Source organism: Phocoena sinus, chromosome X (genome assembly GCF_008692025.1).
Source record: "Phocoena sinus isolate mPhoSin1 chromosome X, mPhoSin1.pri, whole genome shotgun sequence".
NCBI classification, from domain to species: Eukaryota; Metazoa; Chordata; class Mammalia; order Artiodactyla; family Phocoenidae; genus Phocoena; species Phocoena sinus.
The window spans coordinates 95,369,252-95,393,583 of record NC_045784.1 but is presented as its reverse complement, the minus strand read 5'-3'; the positions used below and the strand labels follow the sequence as shown (position 1 = coordinate 95,393,583).

Genomic DNA, 24,332 nt, shown 5'->3' with positions numbered 1-24,332 from the left:
GTGCATAAGAATTTATCAAAAGCTGGTAGGAAACTGGCCTTGTAGTTTGATTGCAAGAAAAATAACCTTGAGCTCGGATTTGCTGAGGAATGTGAAATTGAACAGACATGTTCACTTGACCTAGCTGTGGCCATGTGTTCAGGATCTGAGCAAGTCAACAACATTTGAGGGTATGATCTACAGTCACAGTACATTACACTGGCACTGCAAAAGGAGCTAAATAGAAGCTCTCGCCTGCTCTACAGGAGCTGACGTTATCAAAGGCAATGCAGGACACACACATGATTAGAACATATATGTAAGGCTATGTGTCATTAAGATCACATTATGGTAGCACAAAAGTCCTGAAAATGTTGGAAACTTGGAAGAGGAAGAACCACAGGCTATGACTGTGTAGGTTATGTCTTATACAAAAGCAACCAGGCAGGGGCTGATGATCTTGGAGAATGTTCAAAAGTCATAGCTGGGTATAGAGGGTAGGGCAGAGCGTGGGAAAGGGCATCATCACCAAACAGTGAAAATTTTAAAAAGTCAATGTCGGATTTGTCTAACATATAAGGTGAAAGGCTAGCTCCATATGGATGAATGAAAATCTTTTGGGCATCATACATTTAGTGAAGTTTTAGACAACTATGACTACAAAAACCACATCTGTAATCTTACGATTCAAAGTAGATCAAGGGTTGAAAAGAAAACAGATTTCCACATTCCAAATTATAATGTTGTCCATATTATGCACTGCTAAAATCCCAACACCTCTCACCTAGCAGGCAGTCAATATATACTGTTTGAATGAAAGAACGTCTGAATGAATAAGTATCTTATTCATCACTTTACAGCTCACGCTGTTTAACCAGTCCTGCCAGGTGGTCTGTTATTTCCCAGTCTTCAGGATTCAGGTGCTACCTCTGTATTCGAACTGTGCTCTGTGTGGTATTCCCACCACCATTAGAGGACAGTCATTTTGCTATACCCAGCATCTAGCAGAGTACCTGCAACATAGTAGTTGTTCAACACAAGAATCAAAAAATGAATGGTGAGGGCTTCCCTGGTGGTGCAGTGGTTAAGAATCTGCCTGCCAATGCAGGGGACACGGGTTCGAGCCCTGGGCCAGGAAGATCCCACGTGCCGCAGAGCAACTAAGCCCGTGCGCCACAACTACCGAGCCTGCACTCTAGAGCCCATGAGCCACAACTACTGAGCCCATGCACCACATCTACTGAAGCCCACACACCTAGAGCCCGTGCTCCACAACAAGAGAAGCCACTGCAATGAGAAGCCCGCGCACCGCAACGAAGAGTAGCCCCTGCTCGCCGCAACTAGAGAAAGCCCGCGTGCAGCAACGAAGACACAACACAGCCAAAAATAAAATAATTTTAAAAAATGAATGGTGGGAATGTAAATTGGTGAAGCTACTATGGAGAACAGTATGGAAGCTCCTTAAAAAACGAAAAATAGAGTTACTATATGATCCAGCAATCCCACTCCTGGGTATATATCCAGAAAAGACAAAAGCTCTAATTTGAAAAGATACATGCACCCTAATGTTCATAGCAGCACTCTTTACAATAGCCAAGACATGGAAGCAACCTAAATGTCCATCAACGGATGAGTGGTAAAAGAAGGTGTGGTGTATATAAACAATGGAATATTACTCAGCCATAAAAAAGAATGAAATAATGCCATTGGCAGCAACATGAATGGACCTAGAGATGATCATACTAAGTGAAGTAATTCAGACAGAGAAAGACAAATATTATATATCACTTACATGTGGAATCTAAAAATAGTACAAATTAACTTATTCACAAAACAGAAACAGACTCATGGACATAGAAAACAAACTTACAGTTACCAAAGGGGAAGGGAGAAGAGGGGTATATGGGGAGTGTGGGATTAACAGAGGCACACTACTATATATAAAATAGAGGAACAAGAAGGGTCTACTGTATAACACAGGGAGCTATATTCAATATCTTGTAATAAACTATAATGGAAAAGAATCAATAAAATAATATAGACATATACATATATATATGTATAACCAAATCACTTTGCTGTACACCTGAAATGAGCACAATATTGTAAATCAATTATACTTCAATAAAAGTAAAAATTTTTTTAATTTTAAAAATGAATGGATAGGTAGACAACGAATTGATACATGATAAATGAGTGGGAAAAGACTGTTGAGAGGATAATTTGCAATAACTTCTCTGCTAATTATTTACATAGTAAATCCCAATCTGAGGTCACCTGAGCACAAGGGGAATGGAATGGTATCACCTGGGGTTCTTGAGCTCTTTTTTAAAAATGTTTAGCCAAAATCATATCCTCACCTGATTTGAGTAAGTGCAATGAGTGGGTACCAGAAAGCCTCTTAAGCTAAAAAAGAAAACAAAAAAAACAACAACTATGGTTTACAACTTGGCCCATTGAATGTTTCTGTTCTTTGTCAAAATCAGTTAGAAAACTATTTTTTAAAGGACCTAACTGCTTATTGTTTAAAACACATACAAACAAACAAAAAGCTAACTCACACAGGGATTTTAAAAAATTAAAAGCAGTGAGACCATTTCCAGATACCAGGACATCCAGCCCAATTTATTAGAAAATAGCTGAATACGCATAGGAGCTATATCATCATTCTCCCTTTTGAACTTGTCTAGAGATGACAAGAATCTAAAGACCCTGTGTTTAAAAATGTGACTCACTTCCTTTTAAGAAATACTTATCAAATACCAACTTTATTTCAAGAGCTAGAGAAACATTCCACAGATGAAAGACTGGCTATTCTGGGCCATCAACGGGTAAAATGAAAATTCAAAGTTCGTTTCTGGTATTATAGGCTCAGAAATGTAGGAGAAGGGATCAACAGCTATATAGCTCTTACTATGTACCAGGCAGTAGCCCAGGCATTTTACATTGACTTCTACAACAAATCAGTGTGATAGAGATTTTCCTTTATTTTAACAGCTGAGAAAACCATGACTCAGATTTTGATTGACTGCTCTGAGGACACACAGCTGATAAGTAGCAGAGCAGTACTTCAAACCCTGTTTTGTTTTGACTCCAAAACCCCTGCTCTTTCCACAATGGCAGGCTGCATCTCACTATTTCATATTGCCCTTGCCTCCTATCTTCCTCTGCATTACAAGTTGCCTACAACAACACTGTCTCCCAAGGCAGGATTTTAGGGCAGTGATATTTACTAGAGCCATAAGTGTGTCTTAGTTCAAGGTCTCATCAAGGGCATTCAGACCTTTTGCAGGCACACCCTCTAATCAATTTGTAGAGAAAAAAAAGCTATGTATCTTATATATTCTTAGGTTGACATCTAGATTATTCATCATAAGTTTAAACAGTTGCAAAGGATGTAATTTCTGGAATATGGTAAATATTGACATTTAAAATAAAACTATCCAATTACTCATTTAAACGTATCCAATGGAATCTGAATACCATAGTGATTTGTTACTCATAACCATGTATTTAAAAAATAAATGGCTAAACTCTTCTTTCTTTAAGGGCAGAGAGTTTACACCATTCCTTGCTCTCCTTGAATTCTTATTTGCATTCCACATCCCTACAGGATTTTACCCTAACGTTATAAATTTTTTGTGTTTTAAAGTCTTTATAAATTATTGATTACCTTATATTTCTTCATAACAAAAGTATAAATTGAATTTTAATTTTTTATTTTCTGTGGCTAGAAGGTAATAAATGTTGAAACATTTCTTCTGAATATCGTTATTATTCAATTATTAGCAGTACAAAACTGCTCAAAAGAACACAAATATAATACAAATTTTGATAAATAACAATTAGGCATAAAAATACATTTTTACCGGAAATGAATGCATTTCTTAAAGATGTTAGTGGGGCTTTTCTTCCAGCTAGTTATTATAGCCACAGAATATTGAGTAATATTCAGGAACAAGATTCAGCATCAATTATATATTTAGTTTCCATTTTTATAAAAGCACTAAGAAAACTTTTTCATGTCAATAAGCATATGTGAATGAATAGTTTTATTATGCCATTGTCACTCAATTTCCTTGAACTCTGAGTTAATGTCAAAAAGTTATACAATGATTTTTCATAATATTTTTAGGGAATTCCCTGTGAGGTTCAGTGGTTAGGACTCTGCACTTTCACTACTGAGGGCCCAGGTTCAATCCCTGGTAAGGGAATTAAGATCCCACAAGCCGCATGGTGCAGCCAAAAAATCTTAAAATAAAAAAAATAGTATTTTTAGGGACTTCCCTGGTGGTCCAGTAGTTAAGACTCCGCACTCCCAATGCAGGGGGCCCGGGTTCCATCCGTGGTCAGGGAACTAGATCCTGCATGACGCAACTAAGAGTTTGCCTACCGCAACTAAAGATCCCGCATGCCACAAGGAAGATCCCACACGTGGCAATGAAGATCCTGTGCCACAACTAAGACCCAGCAGAGCCAAATTAATTAATTAATTAAAAATAAAGATCGGTTCGACCTCATTAAAAATAACAATATTTTTAACAATCATCTGAAAACTTGCTTCGGTTCTCTTTAAACTTTATTGAAGGCAAGTAATTAGAAACCACATGACTTAGAAAAGAATTTTTACCCAAGATTACAGTCATTCAGTTTCTCAATTTCTGGAAAGTAATACTGTGGTAGGAAGCTCCTGAGATGGCCCCCAATGATACCCACTTCCTGATATTTGAACCCTATGCAGTATTCTCCCCTTGAGTGTGGGCTAGACCTATGGACGCCTAACAAATGGATTATGGCAAAAGTGATGTCACTTGAGAGATTAGGTTATAACAATGGCTTTCCTCTCTCACATCCTCGGAGGGAAGCCTGCTGCCATTTTATGAGCTGGCTGATGGAGAGGCCCACTCCAGAAAGAACTGAGAGAGGTCTCTGGCCAATATGCCAGCAATGGACTATGCTCCTCAGTCCAACAGCCCACAAGGAACTGAATCCTGTCAACAACCATACAACAGTACGAGCGAGCTTGGAACACAATACTCCCTCGGTTCACGCTTCTGATGAGACCCCACCTCTGGCCAACAACTGGATTATACCATTGTAAGAGATCTTGAGCCAGAGGCACACAACTTGCCACACCCAGATTCCTGACCCACAGAAACTGTAAGATAATAAATATTTATTGTTTTAAGGTGCTAAATTTGGGGACAAAACCAAAAAGTCTTTACTAAGACTTGCCAAATAATTATTAAATGTACCAGTTACTGTTTTACCTAGAGGCACTTTGTTTAACCCAACATACTAAACAAAGTTCATGGAATGAAAAATAGAAATTTTATTAATTTTAATACAGCTTAACCAATAGAACGTTCTTTATGAAATGCTTTTTTCTTATCACATTTTAAATATAATTTTACCAAAATTTTGGAGCTTCAGATTTAGCAATTGATAAAAAATATCTGTCATATAGCCTAACTAGCAAAGCCAGTCATCATTTCCAAATCAACTGGCTAAACCATATTGCTTTTGTCTCAAAAAGGATGACTTGGGCTTCCCTGGTGGCTCAGTGGTTAAGAATCCACCTGCCAATGCAGGGTACACGGGTTCAAGCCCTGGTCCAGGAAGATCCCACATGCCACGGAGCCACTAAGCCCATGCGCCACAACTACTGAGCCTGCGCTCTAGGGCCCGTGAGCCACAACTACTGAAGCCCACATGCCTAGAGCCTGTGCTCCGCAACAAGAGAAGCCACCGCAATGAGAAGCCCCCGCACCACAACGAGGAGTAGCCCCCGCTCGCCACAACTAGAGAAAGCCCATGTGCAGCAACAAAGACCCAATGCAGCCAAAAATAAATAAATTAAATAAATTTATTTTTAAGAAAAGGATGACTTCATTTTTCAATTCAATAAGTATATCAATACTTATTCCTATGATGATCATTTCACTTGTAAATTCTAACACTAGGATGGACAAATTAAAAGATAGAAGATAGGTAGATAGATAGATAGATAGACAGATAGATGGTAGCTAGAGCATGCAGGCTTCTTATGAGTTTGTCATCTGGATGAAATAAAGTGAGTTCAGTATTTCTTTTAGCCCTACCTTTTCGCTTTACTTTCACAGAATTCTCTCTGAGTGATTTCTTTCTTTTTTTTTTTTTTTATCTTTGACAATAGCTGGAGAATGGAGAGGTGAGGTTGTTAAAACTGTCATCACTCCTGCCATCCCAGTATAAATTATCTCAAAACTCCAACATCAGCCTGTTTCTAATGCCAAGCCTCACCCTTAGTTTTTTTTTAAATAAATTTATTTATTTGTTTGTTTTTATTTTTGACTGTGTTGGGTCTTCATTGCTGCGTGCGGGCTTTCTCTAGTTGCGGTGAGCAGGGGCTACTCTTCGTCGCGGTGCACAGGCTTCTCATTGTCGTGGCTTCTCTTGTTGTGGAGCGCGGGCTCTAGGCGCCCGGGCTTCAGTAGTTGTGGCTCGCAGGCTCTAGAGCGCAGGCTCAGTAGTTGTGGCACATGGGCTTAGTTGCTCCATGGCATGTGGAGTCTTCCTGGGCCAGGGATCGAACCCGTGTCCCGTGCATTGGCAGGAGGATTTTTAACCACTGCATCACCAGGGAGGCCCCCCACCCTTAATTCTTAAATGCGCAAAATATATGAATCAACATTTCTCCAAATAAGATACACAAATGGCTGATGAGCACATGATAACATGCTCAATGTCATTCAGCATTAAGGAAATGTAAATCAAAACCAGAATGAGATACAACGTCATACCCACTTGCATGACTACAAAAAAAAACATGAACTGTGATGAGTTTTGGTGAGGATGTGGAAAAATCGGAACTCTTATACATTGCTGGTGGGAATGTAAAATGGTGCAGCCACTTTAAAAAATAGTGTGACAATTCCTCATAAAGTTAAAAGTAGGGTTAGTATATAACTGAGCAATTCCACTCCTAGGTATGTCCCCAAGAGAATTAAAAATATATATCCACACAAAAACTTGCACACAAATATTCATAGCAGCATTATTCATAATAGCAAAGTGGAAATAACCCAAATGACTATCAACTGATGAATAGATTAAAAAGATGCAGTATATCCATACAATGAAATATAATATTATTCAACCATAGGAAAGAATGAAGTATTGACAGATGCTACAACATGGATGAACCTTGAAAACATGCTAAGAGAAAGAATCCACACACAAAGGACAAATATTATATAGTTCATTTATATGAAATGTTCAAAATAGACAAATCCATAGAAACAAAAGTAGATTAGTGGTTGATAGGGGCTCTGGAGAGGGAAGGGAGTGCTGGGAATTGACTGCTAATGGATACAGGGTCTTTTAGGAGTGATGAAAATGTTCTAGAATAGACAGAGGTGATGGTTTCTCAACTCTGTAAATGTATTCAAAACTACTGAATTGTATGCTTTAAAAGATGAGGACAGCAACATTGTTATCTGTGATATCTAAGAAACCACTGCCTAACATAAGGTCATGAAAATTATTCCTATGTATTCTTCTGAGAGTTTATTTTATGGTAACAGCTTTATTGAGATATAATCCAGATACCATAAAATTCATTTTTAAAAGTATACAATTCATGCTGTTTAAGGGTACAAACTTGCAACTAGTAGTAAGTCCTAGAGATCTAATGCACAAATATTTTTGATAACTGTATTGTAATAAATATTACCATGTTTTAACTGTATTGTAATAAATATTACCATGTTTTAAAAATATTTTTGATAACTGTATTGTAATATAATTTCTTTCTATGGTAATTCCATATATTTTGTTTTCACGTAGCCCAATTTATCTTTGAACTACTTGAAATTATTTAACTAATAGGAACTCAAAAGAGAGGATGAGTGTTAGTGCTCTTTGTTATATATTCATTTTATATATTCAAAGTATAGTTTGTGCATATAAAATTTATTACTCTAATCATTGCAGCAACTCTTCCAATTCTCAAGTAACTTTGGGAGGAATTTATAATTTTACAGTGCCTTCCTTAATAAAAGATGTTTCAACATCTCAAAAAATGGTAATATATGTGCTTCTTTATTAACTCATGAAATAACAAAATCTAGCATTGAGTCTAATAAGTACCTTAAATTCAACCTAGAGCTTCGTCTTCCTTTTGAACTTGTTACTCACTTAACCCAAAGCCATTTAGTCCCTCCTAGAGAACATAGAGGTATCCCTGACTTATCCATTAAGAGCTGGCTAGCGGCTGTTCAGATACAGGCAATGGGCATCTCAGAAATCAACAGAATCCTCTACTTCAGTGGTTCTTAACCATTTGGGGGAGGGCAGATTCCTTTGAGAATATGATGAAAGCCCAGAAAAATGCAAAACACCCAATATTTCACATACAATTTTAATAGATTTATTGACTTCGTTAACTTCATCCATAGAACCAGGTTTAAAAATCCCTATTCTGTGTGGTGCTGTTTTTGAACATGATCTGCTAATCCTTTAATATCACAGCTAAGCACTGCTACATTGGAGAGCAAAGTGAAAGTCTTCATAGAATATCTGAAAGGCCAAGGAGCAAATTCTAGGTTTCACTGACTGAATGTTGACTCAAAAACCATCCCAAGACAAATACTGTAAGGCATAGCTCTCCTTTTTGAGATCTCATGTGCTAGTAAAGAAATATTTTTTTCTCCCTTACACTGTGCACTTTTGACAGTGGAGACTATATTGTCTAACCCTCTTATTTGGCATTGTTTTAAGTTAAAAGTTTGTGGATATAAGTCACAAGTTAATGTGGCCTCTGAAACAAAGCTCTTACTGCCGTATACATATGATGGGGCCCAAGAACTTATTTTTAGAACATTTGAAAGTAAATTACCAATATCACACATTTCACACAAATATTGTCGTATATATTCAACTACATTATCACAGTACCATATCTCACTCAAGAAATTTAACATTGATACACTATAATTATAATTTGGAGTCCATATTTAAATTTCCCTTGTCTTTTCAAATGTGTCATTTACAGATGATAAACTGCAAGAACATTGAAGATGTGTCACTATGCACACACAGAGCCACTAGCAAAGAGTGAGAGAATTACTGATTCAAGGCATTTAATGAAATCCCTGTGCAATCATTATCTGACTACGAGGCTAACAGAGACTTCAATGGCTGCACATAACAAAGAATACAGATTTTACAAAATCAGTCAAGGATAGTCACTAAACAAACACTAAAAACCGAACTCTAGAAGAAGGGGATCAGATTTCCAGAGTAATCATATTAAATTGTTTAAAATGTCTAGTTTCAGCAAAAAACTACAAAACATACACACACACAAAGTATGGTCTGTACACAGGAAAAAAGATGTCATAGAAACAGTCCTTGAGGAAGCCCAGATGTTGGCTTTGGTAAAGACTGAACCAGCTATTTTAAATATCTTCAAATAACTAAAGGAAAACATCTAAAGAATTAAAGGAAAGTATGAGAATGATGTCTCACCAAATAGAGAATATTAATAAAGTGACAGAAATTATTTAAAAAAAGAATCAAATTGAATTTCTGGATTTGAAAAGTGCTATAACAGAATGAAAAATTCACTAGAAGGGCCTAACAGCAGATTTGAGCTGGCAGAAAGGATTAGCAAACTTGAAGATAATTCAATTACCATTGTCTAGACTGAGGATCAGAAAGAAAAACAGGATGAATAAAAATGAACAGAGCTTAAGAGACCTGTGAGACACCATTAAATGGCCAACATACACATAAGGGGAGTCTCAGAAGTAGAAAAGAGAAAAAAAGAACAGAAAGGATATTTGAAGAAATAATGAGTAAAAACTTCTCAAAAATAGTCTACACATCCAAGAGCTCAAATATTTCCTAGTAGGATAAACACAAAAAAATTCACTTCTTAGTCAACCTCTCAAAGACAAAGAAAAAATCTTGAAAGCAGGAAAATTAAAAGATAACTGATTTCCCATCAGAAACAATGGGCACTAGAAGTCAGTGTGATGACATATACAAAATGTTTAAAGCAAAAGACTGACAACCAAGAATTCTATATCCAGCAAAAATATCCTTAAATGAGGGAAAAATAGACATTGTCAAGTACACAAAGACTGAGAGAATTAATGGCCAGAAGACCAGTCCTACAAGAAATGCTAAAAAGAGTTCTTCAGGCTGAAATGAAAGAACACTAGAGAGTAGGAAGAAAGAAAGAAAGAAAGAAAGAAAGAAAGAAAGAAAGAAAGAAAGAGCGAGCACCAGAAAAGGTAATTGCATAGATAAATATAAAAGACAACACAAATCTTATTTGGGGGGAACGTTTTTTTCTCTCTAACTTGAAAGATAACTGCATAATTCAATAATTATACGAGTGTTTTGATGGGGTTATAATGTATAAAATATAAAGGAACAGTTTGTATGTCAGTAATAGCACAAAGGAGGGAAGGAATGGAGCTATATGGTTGCAAAGTTTTTACATATGATTGGAATCAGGTTGGTATTAATCCAAAGTAGACTGTATTTTAAGATGTCAATTGTAATCCCTGGGCCAAGCACTAAGAAAATAATTTTTTAATATAGTAAATTAAACAAGAGAATTAAAAGGTATATTGGAAAATATCTATTTAACACAAAAGAAATCAATAATGGAGGAATAAAGGAACAAAAAAGACATGCAACATATAGAAAATGGCAAAATGGCAGATGTAAATCCTACTTTATCAGTAATTACTTTAAATGTAACTAGATTAAGCAAACCAGTTAAAAGGCAGAGATTGCCAGACTCTGTATAAGAGACACACATGTTCTAACTGTATGCTGTCTACAAGAGACACATTTTAGATTCAAAGATACAAATAGAATGTAAGTAAGAGTGGGAAAAGATATATGATGCAAACAGTAACCAAAAGAGAGCTAGGTGGCTATAATAATTATCAGACAAAATAGAATTTAAGACAAAATTTGTTACTAGAGAAAACAAAGGACATTTTATAACTATAAAAAGGTGAATCTATCATGAATATTTAACAATTATTAATACATTTCCACCTATCTACAGAGCTGAAAAATACATGAAGCAAAAACTGATAGAACTGAAGGGAGAAATAGAAATTTAACAATAACAGTTGAAGAATTTATTACCCCACTTTCAGTAACGGACAGAACTAGATAAATGACCAAAAAGGAAATAGAATACCTGGACAACACTATAAGCCAACTAGACCTAATGGACATCTATTTATAGAACATGCCATACAACAACAGCAGAATATATGTTCTTCTGAACTGCACATGGAATATTCTCCAGGATAGATTATATGTTAGCTCATAAAATAAACCTCCCTAATTTTTTTAAAGGATTGAAATAATAAAAAGTATGTTCTGCAAACATACTTGGGAATATAATGAAATTAGATATCAAAAACAAAATAAAATTTCAGAAATTCACACATAAATGGATAGTAGAGAAGACACTGCAAAATAACCACTAGTTCAAAGAAGAAATCACAAAGGAAGTTAGAAAATACTTTGAGATGAATGAAAGGGAGAGTACAGTATACGCCAAGCTTCCTCAGAAACGTTTAAAATTGTAAATCTTATGTTAAAAAGGAAATAAGATTTCAAATCAATAACTTAAATTTCCACCTTTATGAAACTAGAAAAAGAACAGCAAACTAAATTCAAAGCAAGCAGAAAGAAAAACATAGTAAATTGTTTATTAGTAAAATATTTATAGATTTAGCTCTCCATATTTAAGTCATGACTCATTTTGAGTTAACTTTTGTATTTGTGTGAAGTAAGGATCAAGGTTCTTTTTCTTTTCTTCTTGTGGAAGTCCAACTATTCCAAGACAATTTGTCGAAAAGAAAAGATTATCCTTTCCAAGTTGAATTGCCTTGACACCTTCCTTGAAAGTCAATTGCATATATGCACATGCATGCATTTATTTCTGGACTGTCTTGTTTCGTTCCATTGATCTTCAATGCCAATTTGTTCTTTTTCAAAATTAACTACTTTACATCTTTTGTATTTATATATAAATTTGAGAAGCAGCTTGTCAATTTCTTCCAAAATGCCAACTGAGATTTGACTGAAATTGTATTGAATCTCTAAATCAATTTGGAAAGAATTGCCATCCTAACTATATTTAGTCTTCCAATTCATGCATATGCCGTATCTCTATATTTATTTAAGTCTTCTTTAATTTATCTCAGTAATCTTTCACAGTTTTCAGTGTTAAAAAACATGTATATTTTTGTCATACTTATTCCTAAAGATTTTATATTTTAAATTAATATTTCCTCATTGTTTATTGCTGCTATATAGAATATGACTGATTTGTATCTGGTTCTGTTTGATAGATTTTTTTTCTCCTCATTTTGTGTCATATTTTCCTGCTTCTTGGCATTTGTTATAAATTTTTATTGGATACCAGACATTGTGAATTTTACCTTATTGGGTGCTGGCTATTTTTGTATTGTTTTAAATATTCTTGAGCTTTATTCTGGAAATAGTTTGATCCCACTGAGGCTTGCTTTTAAGCTTTGTTTGGGAGGACTAAATACACCTTTAGTCTAGGGCAGTTCTGTACAATAAAAATTTTATGCAAGTCACAAATATGTGCCACATATGTTACATTTTCTAGAGCCACATTAAGATATAGTGAAGAGAAACTGGTAAGATTAATTTTAATTATATATAAATACATTACATATATATATTATATTGGTACCCAAGCCAGAAAAAACAGTACAGAAAATTAAAAATTATAGACCAATATCTTTTATGAACATAGACATGGAAATCCTCAACAAAGCATTAGCATATTGAATTCAGCAATGTATAAAAAGAACACACCATAACCAAATGGGATTTATTCCAGGAATGCAAAGTAATCCATTATATTAATAGTCGAAAGAAGAAAAACCCTATGATCATATCAATTGATGCAGAAAAATTGTCTGACAAACTTCAACATACATTTATGATTTTTTTTAAAAAATGTCTTGGCAAACTTGGAATAGAATGTAACTTGCACAACATGAACCACAGAACCTACAGCTGACTAAATGGTGAAAGATTGAAGGCTTTCTAAGATCAATTAAAAATGTATATCTGCTTTCAGTACTTCTATTCCACCTTGTACTGGAGATCCTAGACAATGCAATAAGGGAAGGAAAAACATTAAAGCCATACAGATTGGAAAGGAAGAATAAAACTATCTCATGATTCTGTATAAAGAAAACCCTAAAGAATCTATTAACAACTTGATAGAATAAAAAAATGAATTTAGCAAGGCCACAGACTACAAGGTCAATACAGAAAAATCAACCATAGACTAACAATAAACAATTGGAAAGAAAATTTAAAAGACAGTACCATTGTAAATTGTTGCAAAGGAAATGTAATACTTAGGTATAAGCTTAACAAATCATTATAGGACTTACACAGTAAAAACTGCAAAACATGGATGAAAGAAATAACATACTCTGTTCATGGATTGGAAGATTCAGCAGAATAAATATGCTTTCACTCAGCATAAGGTTTTCAAGGTTCATCCATGTTGTGGTATGTATCAATACTTCATTCCTTTTTAAGGCTGGATAATAATAATGTACCACATTTTGTTTACCCTTTTATCAGTTGATGAATATTTGGGTTGTTTCTACTCTTTGGCTATTATGAATAATGCTGCTGAACATTTGTGTACAACTCTTTGTGTAGAATGTGTTTTCATTTCTCTTGGGTATGTAGCAAGGAGTGAAATTGCTGGGTCGTATGGTAACTCTATGTTTAACCATTTGAGGAAGTGCCATATTGTTTTCCAAAGTAGCTGCACCATTTCACATTCCCACAAGCAGTATGTGGATCTACAGATCCTCACCTACACTGGTTATTATTTGTCTTTTTTAAATTATTATATCTATCCTAGCAAGTATAAAATGGTATCTCATTGTGGTTTTGATTTGAGTATACCTAATGACCAATGATGTTGGGCATATTTTCATGTGCTTGTTGGCCATTTGTATGTCTTCTTTCTGGAAATGTCTATTCAAGTGCTTTGCCCATTTTTAAATTGGTTTATTTGTATTTTTATTGTTGAATTATAATTGTTTTTTATAAAGGCACAAGTCCCTTACCAGACATATGATATTTAATTACTTTCTCTTATTCTGTGGGTTTTCTCTTCATTTTCTTCATGGTGTCCTTTGAAGTACAAAGTTTTTAACTTTGATTAAGTCCAATTTGACAATTTTTTTCCTTTTGTTCCTTAGCTTTTGGTGTCATCTCTAAGAAACCATTGTTTTACCCAAGGTCATGAGGATTTACTCCTAAATTTTCTTCTTAAAGTTTTATAGTTTTTATCTATTAAATTTAGTTCTATGATTCATTCTGAGTTGAATTTTATATGTGGTATGAGGTAGGAGTCCAACTTCATTCTTTTGAATGTGGATGGACAGTAGTCCCAGCAAGCCCAACTGATTGCCAAAGGTGCAAAAGCAACTCAGTGGAAGAACAATAGCCTTTTCAGCAAATGGCAAATGGATACCCACAGGCAAAACAAACAAAGAATCCTCCATGTAAACTTCACTCCTTAAGCAAAAATGAGCTCAAAGTTGATCATAGAGCTAAATGCAAATCTTACAACTATAAAACTTGAAGAGGAAGACATAAGAGAAATCTTCATGACCTCGGGTTAGGTAAAGAGTTCTTAGACATAATACCAAAAGCATAATCCATTAAAAATTTGATAAATTTGACTTCATTGAAATTAAAACACTTTGCTCTATGAAAGACACCATTAAGTAAATGAAAAGATAACACGCAAACTGAGAGAACACATTTGCAATTTACATTCCTGACAAAGAGCTAGTATCCAGAATATATTTTAAAACTATCTAAATCCACCTGTAAGCAAGCAAAGTACCCAATAAAAATGGGCAAAGGATCTGAACAGACACCTCACCACAGAGGATATCTATATAGCACATAAGCATATGAAAAGATGCTCAACTTCATTCTAATTTGGGAAATGCAAATTAAAATCATAATGAGATACCACTACTTAATCCGTTAGAATAGTTAAACTTTAAAAAACTTGACAAATGCTAAGAAGGATACAGAGCAAATGGTGAGAATGAAAGATGGTATAGCCACTCTGGAAAAGAGTTTGGCAGTTTATTATAAAGTTAAATGTACACTTACTTCATGATCCAGCAATATCACTCCTAGATATTTAAGCCAGGGGAATTAAACTTATGTTCACAGAAAGACCTGTACATGAATGTTCACAGCAGCTTTATTCACAATTATTAAAAACTGGAAACAACCCAAATGTTCTTTAATGGGTGAATCAATAAGCAAACTGTGGTACATCCACACAACAAAAAACTACTCAGCGATAAAAGGGAATAGATTATCGATACGTACAAAACCAGATGAATCTCGAAGATATTAATGCTGAGTGAAATAAGCCAGTCCCAGAAGGTTACCTACTGTATGATTCCATTTATATGACATTTTGGAAAAAGTAAACTAAAGGAATGGAGAATGGAGCGGTGGTTTCCAGGGGGGGGGTTCGAGAGAGTTTGATTACAAAGGGGCAACATTATGGAATTTGGGGTGTTGATGGAACTGTTGTGTATCCTGATTGTGGTGGTGATTACATTAGTCCTTCCAGGTCTTAAAACTCCTAGAAATGTATGCCTGTGTGTGTGTGTGTGTGTGTGTGTGCGTATGTGTGTGTGTGTATCTTAATTATGACGGTGCTTACACAGGTATATACACTCATCAAAACTCATTGAACACTTAAAATAGATGAATTTTACTCTGTGTAAATCATACCTCAATAATGTTGATTTTTTAAAAAAAACGAAGTCTCTCCACACCAATCCTACTCCTTAAAAATAACTACTAATGACAATTTAGTGTGTACCTCTCTAGAACATGTAAGCATGTAATATAAAGGAGCTTTCAGTTGGATAAAGGGTATCATTTTACACAATATATTTTGCTCTTTATGTTGCTTTTTTCACTTAGAGGTCTTATAAATATATGGACAGATGCATATATATGATATGTTTCTACATATAAAATGTTGATAGAGCTACTATATTTTTTAATAGTTTGATTATAAGCCATTTTGTGGATGTGACATCCTTTATTTAAGCAGTCTCCCACTGTTGGATATTTAGGTTGTTGCCAGTTGTTTTGCTCTTACAAGCTGCAGTGCTAGCGAACAGCCCTGCGCATACATCTTTTTGCAAGTATATGGATAAGATAAATTTCTAATCGTAGGATTACTGCATCGTAAGGTAAGTGTAATTTGAATTTTTATAGCTACTGACAGATCGCCCTCTGTAGAAGCAAGTAGAACTTTGAGAATGAGTCAGGGGTGCATTTTGCATTTTCCCATCCCAAACCACTGAACTTCTCTCTTTCATAGGATCATGCCGACATTGAGTGGAAGTTTGCAAGGACGAAGCTCTGGATGAGTTACTTCGATGAAGGCGGCACCTTGCCACCTCCTTTCAACATCATCCCCAGCCCCAAGTCATTTCTATACCTTGGTAACTGGTTCAACAACACCTTCTGCCCCCAAAGAGACCCTGATGGTAGACGGAGAAGGCACAACTTGAGAAGCTTCACAGTAAGGCTTTTAAAAATTATGTTTCTTTGTAAACACAACTGTTTTCTCCTTTTCCTCCTTTGTAACATTCCCTATCTTGAACATCTTAAAACTACTCCAACCTACAGATGCTTTGGGGGTTTGTCAGGCAGTAGCTCCTGTGTCATGTTCCAGTCCTAACGTTTAGAAATATATTCCAGTGGATGGGCTGCTGGGAGACTGCTGATGTAACCTCTCTTGTCCGTTTTCAATGACAGGAACGCCATGCTGACAGCCTGATACAGAATCAACATTACCAGGTAAAGCTTCTTCACAGGGACTAAGCACAATAGTTCTTGGTCAGTTGTGTGAACTTGGACAAATCACTTACCCTCACTGATCCTCAGTTTCCTCGTCTGTAAAATAAGGATGATAAAACTTAAACTGTAGTTGTGAGAACTGAGTTGCGAGTATGTATATATGGTTGTGTGTTTGTGTGTGTGTGTGTGTCCTGGCACAGTGCCTGACACATTGCATTAAGTGGTAGCTATCATCATCACCATTACTAACACAAAGCAGGGTGACTATGTGTATACCATTCCCAGAGGCTAAGTTAAAAGAGGCCACCCCTGTAAAGGAGAAGTATAGATTGCCTCTAAGAAAAAGTATCTTGATTATGTAATTAGTGGACATTGAAATCATCAGACTCTGTGACACTGAAGAATGACTTTCTCAACTTTATAAAAGGAAGAAAAACTCTCATCTTACTAGGAAGGTTCAAGTTTAATCTAGCCTGGAGGGAAAGGATATTGACTGTGACAATTCAAGGATTATTCTGCTCTCATTATTCCATGAATGTGTATCCGTGTTTACCTTATGCTTGGGTGGAAAATTTTCCTTTCGGGTAAATTTGATCTCACTGGCCCACTCTGCCACCAAATTTGGACACATAATAAATTCTTCATTTAGCCAATGGACTTAACTGGGGGGTTTTGTAGAAAATGCCTGGATCCTGTGAGGATTTTCCAATGCAAAGACAGTCTAAGCGTATTTTATTTCCTGTGTATGTTTCTCATTTTACTGAGAGTCCAAGAAGGAAACTGAATGTTTCTTCATGTTTTTGTTTAAATTCCAGGAAGTTATCAGGAATTTAGTCAAAAGATATGTGGCAGCTATGATAAGAAATTCCAAAACAAATGAGGGACTAACAGAAGAAAATTTTAAGGTAATTTGATCATAAAGTGGTTTAATTCTTCATTCACATTTCTTAAGCATCATTTAATCTTCACAGTGTTTGAGGTTTCTGGTGATGGAATTTCAACAGCCTGTAATACAGCAAAACCAGCTACGATTCTTATTCTCTCTCTTAGAATAGTCAGTCATCCAGTAGATGGATAGATTTTTACCAATGTCTGTCACACCACAATCAGCTTTATGAATAATAAAAATACACATTCTTTTAATATTCTGGGTTTTTCTCAGCATGGGAATGGAGTGCTTTAAATGATATGGCACGGGTGTGTGATGAGAAGAAAGATAGCGAAGGGAAGATGCCTAGAGATTTAAAGGCCTTCTTTAAATAAGGTAAAGACAAAAATTCTATTATTAAATCTAACATTTATGAAACCCTACCATTACGCATTTTTGGCTGTCACATTGGGATGCTATTGGCATCTAGTGAGTAGAGACCAGGGTTGTTGCTAAAAATCCTACAATGCACAGGACAGCTCCCTACAGCAAAGAATTACCACACTCAACATGTCAATTGGTTGAGAAACCCTATCCTAGAACACATATATGTTTTCTAAGGAACATAAGAAGGCTGTTATCCTAAGCCATAGACATAACTCATCAATTGAGGGCCTGCTATATGCCAAACATTCTGCTAGGTGCTGGGGCACAGTCATGAGCAAGATATAACCAGCCCCTACTCTCTCGTGGAGTCACACACAATAATAATAGAGGCGAATGACTGAGTATTCTAACAGGATCAACACAGGGTGCTGTAGAGACATAGAAATGGGGGGACACCCAACTGGGACTTGGGGATTCGAGGCAGGCTTTCCAGAGGAAGCCATGTTTAAGCTGAGGTTTGAAGGAGGAGCCAGATAAAAGAGTTGGGGAGAAGAGTGTTCCAGACAGAGAAAACAGCACGTGCAAAGGCCCAGAGGCAAGAGAGAATATGTCCATACAGGCGGACAGTAAAAAGCCTGGGGAAAGAGCAGGAAGGAATGAAACGGGAGAGAAAGACATGTACCAGACCTTGAAAAACCTTGTAGTCTGTGGTATGGCATTTTTCCTTTTTCCTAAGGTCAGCGACAAGTTACTAAAAAGTGTTAAGCAAGAGGACGTCATGATCAGATATAAACTTTTCAAAGATGGTTTTTAAAAGCGTGATCTAGTATCTAGGCAGCAGCCAGTTAGAGATAGAAGACATTTCACAGGCACTTGAATAAACAAGGTCCCCTGGCCCAAAACAGCAGTCTCATGTCCTGACATTCCACTTCCCTAGTTTTATTCCTGAGAGTCCTAAAAGCTTTTTCCTCTTCAGTAGTACTTTTTTTTTTTTTACGTCTTTATTGGAGTACAATTGCTTTGCAATGGCGTGTTAGTTTCTGCTTTATAACAAAGTGAATCAGTTATACATACACATATGTTCCCATATCTCTTCCCTCTTGCGTCTCCCTCCCTCCCATTTAGATTCCAATGAGAGCCCTACTCTAATACCCTCATTGTCGGTTACCACTTCAGTCTGTTGGCGTGCTCCTGATAGGGAGGTTCTGAAATCAACTTTACCAACTGCACATTTTTTTCCCAATGGCCCGCTCTGCCCACAGCATTGTTAATATGTTCTTCTTGTGCTTGAATAATGTGAGATTTTTCTGGTAGTTCATGTACCTTGTGATTTGCAGTGAGGCAAAACCTGGAACAGTCCGAAGGATGCCCAATGTGCCTATTTTGAACTAAAGACCAAGCTTCTTAACATAACGTGTCTTCTCTCTTGCCCTAGGAATTAAAGCAGGACATTTCCAGCTTTCGATATGAAGTGCTTGACCTCTTAGGAAATAGGAAGCACCAAAGGAGAAGTTTTTCCACTAGCAGCACTGAACTCTCTCAGAGAGATGATACCAACGATGGCAGTGGCGGGGCTCGGGCCAAATCCAAGAGTGTCTCTTTCAATTTAGGCTGCAAGAAAAAAGCCTGCCATGGGCCACCTCTCATCAGGACCATGCCAAGAGTTGGTGGTGGCCAAGGGAAGTCAAAAGCTGAGTCATCAAGCAAACGCTCCTTCATGGGTCCCTCTCTCAAGAAACTGGGTCTCCTATTCTCCAAGTTTAATGGTCATATGTCTGAACCCAGTTCAGAGCCGATGTACACAATTTCTGATGGAGTCGTTCAGCCGCACTATATGTGGCAGGACATCAAATATTCTCAGATGGAGAAAGGGAAAGCAGAGTCCTGTTCTCAAAGTGAAATTAACCTCAGTGAGGTAGAATTAGGTGAAGCCCGGGGCGCTGCTCAGAGCAGTGAATGCCCTCTAGCCTGTTCCAGCTCTCTTCACTGCGCATCCAGCATCTGCTCCTCAAATTCTAAACTTTTAGACTCCTCAGAGGATGTATTTGAAACTTGGGGAGAGGCTTGTGACCTGCTCATGCACAAATGGGGTGATGGACAGGAAGAACAAGTTACAACTCGGCTCTAAGTCAAGCCGGTATCACCTGTTCTGGAACTCAGAAAATTTCTAATTTCTTTGCTCTCAGAGGTGACATAGAATATGATTCCCTCACTGCCCCCCACTAGACAGGAGAGTGAAACTCCTATTGTTTTCACCATCTTTTATAGCCACATTTTTCATTTTTTGTTCTTGTTATTATTACTATTATTTGCTTTTTTATACCTACAAACACTAAGTCCACTTCAAAACCAACTGAAGGGGTGTTTGCCCCTAATCAGCAGAGGTGCAGTCGGGTGCTTAACCCTTTGGCTTTGCTTTTCTTACCCTTGCTTCCTTGAAGCTCCAGGTGCCACTTTGCTACTGTCGCTGCCGCACAGATTCCTGACCTTCCTCAGGATCTCACACCATTTCCCCACAGGGCTGAGGGCTGTGCTCAGCAGTCCCCACCAGCTATCAGATAAGGCAAACTAACTTGCCTATCTTTTTTGCCCTTCAGTGCTCCATGCTGCCCATTCTGGTTCAATGAACAGCATCAAAGGGAAACTGAATAGACTCCAAAGAACTGTCAGCTTGTGGTTTCTAGGTATAACTGGACTTCGTGTTGTTTTTGCTTTTAAATACTACAACTTCTCCTTATCACGGGGGCTGTTGAATTTGTTTCTTAAAGATTTGTGAGTTTCCTAATGTATGCCAATGAATATTTACCCCATAGTATATGTCATATCTAATAAGTTAGTGAATTCCTTTCCTGTGTTTGTGTATTTCAGTTAGCTTACTACATTTTAAAATTTGATAGTATCGAGATTAGTATTTAGGATGTGTACTGTTTTTTAAAAACTTCTACTGTACTCTAATCAACAGTCACTACATCTCATACATTGGCAAGAAAAAATAATTAGCTGGTATATTTATAGGGTCCTATCTACTGTTGATAGTTTTAATCATCACTGCTATCAAAAGCATTTCTAAGATAAAAGCCTGGATTTGAAAATATTTTTTAACAGAAAAATGACATCTTGTTGAGGTGTCAGAATCTGAAAACAGCACCTTCATTTTAATTAATTGCTTTCTGATAAAACAACAACAACAACAAAAAACAATTTTAGGTCTAGATAACTTGATTCAAGTTGCAGTTTTAATGTTCAGTGGGGGCAGTGGAATTGCGTGTGTAAACTCATGTTAGATATACAACATAACAACCCTAGTGAATTCATGGAACTATAGACATGATCCAAATTCTACTGTCTTCAAAGAAAATTGCATTATACATCAAAACAAATTATTTTCCACAGCTTAGGAGTACCTCATCAGAACACATAGGTAAATGTTAAAAAATGAAGCCCATAATGCATATGGTCACCATGTTAGATCCAGTAACCATCAACTGATTACCTGCTAAACAAGGGTGGCTCTTACCAATGTTAGCACAAAGGTATCCCCAACTTACACAATAACACATGACCTGAAATAGCCCAAGGTCTGGGTCCTGGTGATTAAATTAATGGGTAGCTCAAAAAAGTAAGAAACTTAATTAGTTGTCACCCTGTTCTTGTATTCAATAAATGTCAACAGTAATAGGAAACCATCTAAATTCATGTGTATACTTTCTGGCAAAATTAAGTGAAATGAAGCTTTCTCAAACAATGCAAATATTCTTCCAAAATGGTTTTTGACAGTGTAGTTTCTGTTATTTGAATTGATTCCCATTCTAGCCCTAACTTTGGTGACTAACAAAATATTCTACATGAAAAAGACACAAACTAGGGATGATGGGGAAACAAGAGTAGGTGTTGAAGAACAAAGCTCAGATCCAAGAAAAAGTGATCAAGAGAACAAGCTGCATCAAGATCCATTTGGTAAGACATCATCACAAAATAATTCCTTGATCATACCTAAAGTGATCATTTACTCAAATCCAACTTCTCTCCTGCTTCTCTAAGTGGGACTATCATAAGTGGCCCTGACATCAGTAACAGGTGACTTTCCAGAAAGAAGGTTTCTAAAGTTACAGAGTCAACTTTCTCAACTGTCAAATTCACTTTGAATAATAAATAGCACCTGGGCTACATTCCTAACTCATATTGATGGCACCAGAAACCAATACATGACCCTATTTCATCAAAAAAAAAAGTATGTCTTTCTCACAAATGCATGTACTTGTGATGACCTAGGTTTCATTGTTCCGGCAGTTACTTTATCAATTTGTTGGAAAACAAGGGTAGCCAGAGATAGAGCCATGGTCCAAAATACACTCTTCTCTCAGTTATGTTCTAAAGAGAGAATATGTGTAAATCATAATAGCCAATCTCTACTACTGAAAGAAACCAGTGTCATATTTCATGGGCAGTACATTCCTTTTCAGATCTTCTCAGGGTTACTGTCTTTATGACTTGGTCTTAAGATTTCACTAGCTGTGCTGAGGCCTAGCTATGTTGGGGATTGAAGCCAGTTAGCTGTTAAAGCTAATCAGCTATTGTCCTAACTTCCATGATGGTGACACCAACATTTTTATTAACTCTAACTCTAGTAGAAAGTAGGAAGGGAAGGAGATTTGTGTTCACCTCTCTAACCTCTGGATCAGCTACTATCAATAAAGATATTTCAAATCAAATGTTTAAGTATGTTCTCTGACTTAGAGAAGGTATAAGCCAACTTGAGAGTAAATTTATAAACATAAAAGAGCCAAAAGAGAAACTTAGTGAGGATCTACTCAATTCTAACGTCTTATTTTACAAATACAAAAAGAAAAAAAAAGAGGTCCAGAGAAGGATAATGACTTGCTCAAGGTCACAGAACCAGTCAATAAACCCAAATCTTCTAGATTATGGAAACAAGACATTTATTATTAAGCACACATATTATATGTCATACATAGGAGATGTGGAAATGGATTGGCCACTATAGATACCTTTTTGTTCATTTGCCCAAAATGCCACGAACTCCACAAATTTCAGACTGACATATTTATATGTAAAGTTAAAAATGTGTTCCAAAGTCAAATACAACTATAAATGGTACAAGAATCATTTACTTTTTGTCTAAGTATCTATACCATGGTTCACCTCCATTACAGGTGAATTTCTTATCATTTCTGGCCACCTATTTTATTTGTTTGATTCCATCATAATTACATTAAAGCCTCCCTGATCATTAGTAAGGGTAAAAATATTACGGAATACAAAGAAAATGTCTGAATTATATTCAGAAATGGCCATTGTTGAAGTATGTCCTCCACTTCTAGTTTTAAATCCAGTGAAGTACAAAGAAAAAGGAATGATTCAAAATCATCATTTTTGGAAGATGCCAAATTTTATAGGCATATAAATCTCCAGGTTATATACTTCTGTCCACTTACATGGGAATACTTGAAATTTTCCGGTTCTTTTTGCCTCTCATAGTAATTTTTCATTCCACTCTGACCGGATTTAGGGCATTTCAGCTAAGTCCAAAACATCTAAACATCTGTCTGCAATTTGATTAAAGACACACACACACACACACACACACAAACCCTACAGCCTCTACGTTTTGAATGACTTAAAATAATGAACACTTTTTCAATAAGAACTTTATAGTTATTATGGCAGTGTAAAACCTCCTCTGCAAATTTCATTGGGGACTTCACTGAAAAATATGAGTCGATACCTTAGCCAGATAATATAAATAACCATTTGATGTTCATATTGCCTTGTGGGTAAGACTCAAGTGGTGTTTTAACCAACAGTTTAAGTGGCCCAGACCTTGGTTTGTTCAACCATCAGGTGAAAAGTACTTGAAGTTAGGCAGACATTCTTTCTTGTTTAAAAGTACACAAGGAAAACCGATCATGTTATTTTGGTAATCACATTTTCAAAACAGTGTTAATAGATTGCATGTATAGACATAGCCAACGTAAGTGGATGTAATTGTTTGGATCATTTAAAATACTCTTCATACCTACTTCTCAGCTCCCTCCAACCCCGAACCCTGCGGCTTTGCCTCAAACCTGTGTGTATTTTAGATTCTTTGGCTTGCTTTATCTAGATAATTGTTCCAAATATCCACTTTGTTGGTGTA

General features: G+C 36.3%; 1 protein-coding gene across 1 annotated transcript in view; it reads left to right on the top strand.

Annotated features, from left to right (window-relative positions):
- TRPC5 (transient receptor potential cation channel subfamily C member 5) overlaps window positions 1-20,303 on the top strand; it is a 143,147-nt gene extending 122,844 nt beyond the window's left edge. The window contains exons 7-10 of the mRNA XM_032619874.1: window positions 16,439-16,642; window positions 16,879-16,920; window positions 17,736-17,825; window positions 19,611-20,303. Of these exons, the coding sequence (XP_032475765.1) occupies window positions 16,439-16,642; window positions 16,879-16,920; window positions 17,736-17,825; window positions 19,611-20,303 (1,029 nt within the window). The remainder of the gene's footprint in view (window positions 1-16,438; window positions 16,643-16,878; window positions 16,921-17,735; window positions 17,826-19,610) is intronic.
- The last annotated feature ends 4,029 nt before the right edge of the window (window positions 20,304-24,332 follow it).